This window comes from Camelus bactrianus, chromosome 2 (assembly GCF_048773025.1).
Source record: "Camelus bactrianus isolate YW-2024 breed Bactrian camel chromosome 2, ASM4877302v1, whole genome shotgun sequence".
Taxonomy (NCBI): domain Eukaryota; kingdom Metazoa; phylum Chordata; class Mammalia; order Artiodactyla; family Camelidae; genus Camelus; species Camelus bactrianus.
Genome location: NC_133540.1, coordinates 53,475,812 through 53,479,676, shown reverse-complemented (window position 1 = coordinate 53,479,676; position 3,865 = coordinate 53,475,812). Strand labels below are relative to the sequence as shown.

The 3,865-nt window shown below is 39.9% G+C and overlaps 1 protein-coding gene across 1 annotated transcript; it reads right to left on the bottom strand.

Annotated features, from left to right (window-relative positions):
* Positions 1-901: 901 nt before the first annotated feature.
* TRAM1L1 (translocation associated membrane protein 1 like 1) lies at positions 902-3,272 on the bottom strand. Its single transcript, XM_010952650.3, has one exon. It carries the CDS (start codon positions 3,058-3,060, stop codon positions 1,978-1,980), a length of 1,083 nt encoding a protein of 360 aa, XP_010950952.3. The 5' UTR covers positions 3,061-3,272; the 3' UTR covers positions 902-1,977.
* Positions 3,273-3,865: the final 593 nt, after the last annotated feature.

Here is a 3,865-nt window from a genome sequence, read left to right as displayed (position 1 = left end):
CCTTTACAAAATAAGGTAACACTCAGTGTTTCAGGAATTTTAGAAATCAGGTTTCCTCTCTTCCTTTCTACCATGTATATGGTGTACAGACATCAAGCCTAAAACATCTGTGGTCATCTACTGCCAAGTGGAAAGTCAATCTGAGGGGGACAGAGCCCAGCAAATCCCAGGGAAATCAATCTGAGCCCTAATCATATTTAATGTCAATCCCAGTTTAACTCTTGACATTATCAATCACATGAGGAAACACTTTTTTCCAATTATTGGCCACTTTGAGACAAGCCTGCATTTATTGGCAAATGAATTATGTATGTAATGCATAAGAAACCTGTTATCAAAAGTGGAGTTACAAGTAACGGGAGAATTCTTTAAAAATGAGGAAGACCACTCTCCTCTGTTATGAGGAGTTGAAAATCTTTGTTTTATAATTGCACACTGGTTGGTTAAAGTGGAGTTATTGTACTTTGGACCTAGAGTATATGGTAATAAAATTATAGTATTAGGCAATTGAGGAAAAAAAAATTAGTAGGATGATAGATTATATCTCTCAAAGAAGAAAGAACAGAAAAGAATGTTTTGCCAAGAATGGCTCCTCTGTCTTTGGTCTGCAATACACCTATGCTAAGTTTAATTTGCAGGGACCTCCGTAATTGAAAAAGCTGAATTACGTACAAGCCAAATAGAATGTTATTAAAAGCAGAGAGATACAAGACATAATAGAAGAAACTAGAGGGGAATAGGAAATACTTGGCCTTATCATAGCACATTTTTAAAGCACTGTCTCCTGAAAAAAATATATAAGCATGCACATTATGGAAATAAAATCAAACTGTAGGTTGAGAGAAGAAAATAAATATGATAAATATTCACCCACTGCAGCCCATTGTTTGTACTGGTTTATGTAAAGACACAACATATATATGTATCACCAAAATTTGTCTCATACAGATAAATGTTTCCCAATTAAAGATGGAAGCAAAGCTATAATTATAACATTATTTTGAAAAGCCTTCCATAAGACTATGACTTTAAAGATTATTTAAGGTTAGTACATTAAATGTTTTCCATATGTAATTAGCTGACATTCTTTATAGATATAAATCAAGTAAGCACTATTTTTCAAAATGATTTTGAGGTTAAACAATATTATTCTAAGATGCTGCAGATACCAAACTTATAACAAACCTCATTAAGAATAATTTTCATAAACATATCAGAAAAAGCTATTTAAGTCTGATTTCCTTTTTTACATTATTTAATTTTCTGATTTCCAGTTTACAAGTGTTTAAAATGGACAAGCATGATTTTACCTCTCAGTAATAATTTTATATTAATTCAAGATACTTTGATATATAGCAGTAAGTCTCCACCTGTTAACCATTAGTATCTTGGTTTTTTAGTGAGATGTAATACTAACAACCACTACTTATAAATATTATTATTTTGGTGGTTTTCACATCTTTTCTACAGTTGTAAATTCAAAAATAATTCTAAGAATTAGAGAATACTGAAAATTTAATGATGTTGATTTTCACCTTCGTATTATTTCTATTTTATCCTGGAAGAGAACATTAAAAATATGTCATTCCCATAACAGACCACCTTGCTAATGTTATAAAAGATTGGCGGGAGCAAGAACTATGCGGAATTTTGTAGTTCTCTCTACAAATCATTAGGAAAACATTCAAAAGTAAAAAAAAGAAAAATATCGTGGTGAACCTAAACCATTTTGATGATAGTCTAAACCAAAAATTTTCCCACTCGTAATAATCATCTTCCCCTCAAAGGTCTTTATAAAAAATGCATTACATAGTACAAAAGCAAAAATCAAAGAAAGCACAGTTTTCAAGAACAGAAAAGTCTTCAGCAAAAAAAGGTAACTTATAGAAAAGGGGAGTCTTCTTTGGAGACACTAATCAATGAACTTGTTTATCATTATGAAGATTTTTCTTTCCTCTTATGTGGAGAGTCTCCTCTTTATGAAGGTACCACACCGTTTTCTGTTCCTTTTCTAGAAGACCTGCCTTTAGTCCGTTTCTTCTTCATACCTGGGGCCTGAAGAGGAGCATCTTCCTCCATCCACCTCTGAAGCTCGTCATTAAATAAATTCCATGTTATGTATGCTTGGATAGCGCAACTGGATGACAGAACAGCAATTTTAGCTGCCAACACGTTTACATTTCCAGTAAAGGCATCTGGATTCCCATTCTTCCCTCCAGCCAGGTAAAACCCAACACTGATGACGGAAGCAATTAAAGTTACAAGTCGACCCAAGATAAACACAATGGCCCACAGAGAAACCTCTTTCTGGTACTTTTCATCCTTAAAATAAAACAGGTCGCAAAGGTGGGAAAGGAATTCCACAAAATAATGCATCATCAAAAGCACCAGCCCCAGGTGATTCAAGTACAAGAGATAAGCTCCCTCAATGTGGAAGAGGTGAAGGCCGATGTGGACTACTTGACGTGGGAGATCTTGGTTTTTTATTCTCCGGAAGTAGAGTTCTGGAAAGGCATGAAACCAGTAAGCCAACTGAGAGATGTAGAAAAACTTCATCTGAAACGTCATCATGTCACGAGCCCTCCATAAGAGAGCTGGGTCTGACAGGCAGTTTTCGGAGACTAGAATGAATGTGCCCCAAATACAAGAGACCAGGTAGAACACACTAAACTGACCAGATTCATTAAATCTGCTTTGTTTCGCTTTGGGGAACTGTCTTCGCCTGGTAATTTTATCCAACACATACTCTTGAATTGTGGCGTGAATGATGATTGTCATCAGCATGTAGAAGAACACCGTGGCCAAATCTCTGATACCGTAATAGTAGAGGAACTTGGATTCCGTAGCTTGTTCTTCTGCGTCTGCTGCAGGGAAGGTAACCCCGTGCTGGAGAGTCATGAAAACGATGGATACTTCTGCTGTTCCCTCGAACATGAGCCCCAGCACGAAGAACAGCCCCATGCAGGCGACGAGGTCCGCATGATTCTGCAGGACGAATTCGTGGCTCAGGACTGGGGGGGGGGGGGGGGGGTTCCTGGTGCTCTTCTTACGAAGCGTCATGGTGGCGCTGCCCAGATGCTCACCGACGAGCGGCAGCTGCCTCCCGCCGGCTGCTCCTCACAGCGCCGCCGCCGCCGCCCCTCCGCGGGCTTCGCTTCCCATCCCGGAGCCAGTCCCTGGTCTCCGCGCCGCCCAGAAAAAAAGTCAAAGAAGCGGACCGAGCAGGACTGAGCATGCGCACCAGGGGCCGCCGAGGCGGGGAAGGAAACCGAGCGCCGCGCCCCCTCCCCGCGCCGGGCTCGGGGTTGCGAGCGTGCGCCTTCCACCGTCACCCGCGCCTCCTGAAATCCACGGTCACCGCGCAGGTGCCCCTGAATGACTCGCCCCTGGCAACTTCCTTAGTCATCAGGACAAAGCGGTACAACTCTGGTTGTTCTTCACTAAGTATGTCACAAAATGATCACAGTCATATTGTCTGTGCCTCTAAGAAAACTGATTAATTCTATATTTGACATTATGATTATTTTTCAAAAAGGAGATGGGTGCTTTCCTGAATAAACTCAACACGTCCCACTAGGCACCGCTCTTCTCTTTGACTATTTCCTCCCTCCCAACTGCCCTCAAGTTTGATTTTGTTCCTCATTTCTTCACACCCTCATTTGGCACCTCTATTTATAATTCCTCCCTGATTTAGTTAACCTCATAAAACACTCGAAATTGAGTTGTCAGAGGCAAGAACTGAGTAACAGCCAGGAAAAACCAAATAAAATACTGTGCAGCTGATCCTTTAAAAAAAAAAGTGAACCTTCCAATAAGGAATTCTTCAAGAAATAGAGAATTCTTACTTGAGAAGAATATGCGGTTG

What these genes read in the sequence shown, in the direction of transcription:
- TRAM1L1 (XM_010952650.3), bottom strand. Translation starts at nt 3,060, where the DNA reads ATGACGCTTCGTAAGAAGAGCACCAGGAACCCCCCCCCCCCCCCCCCA.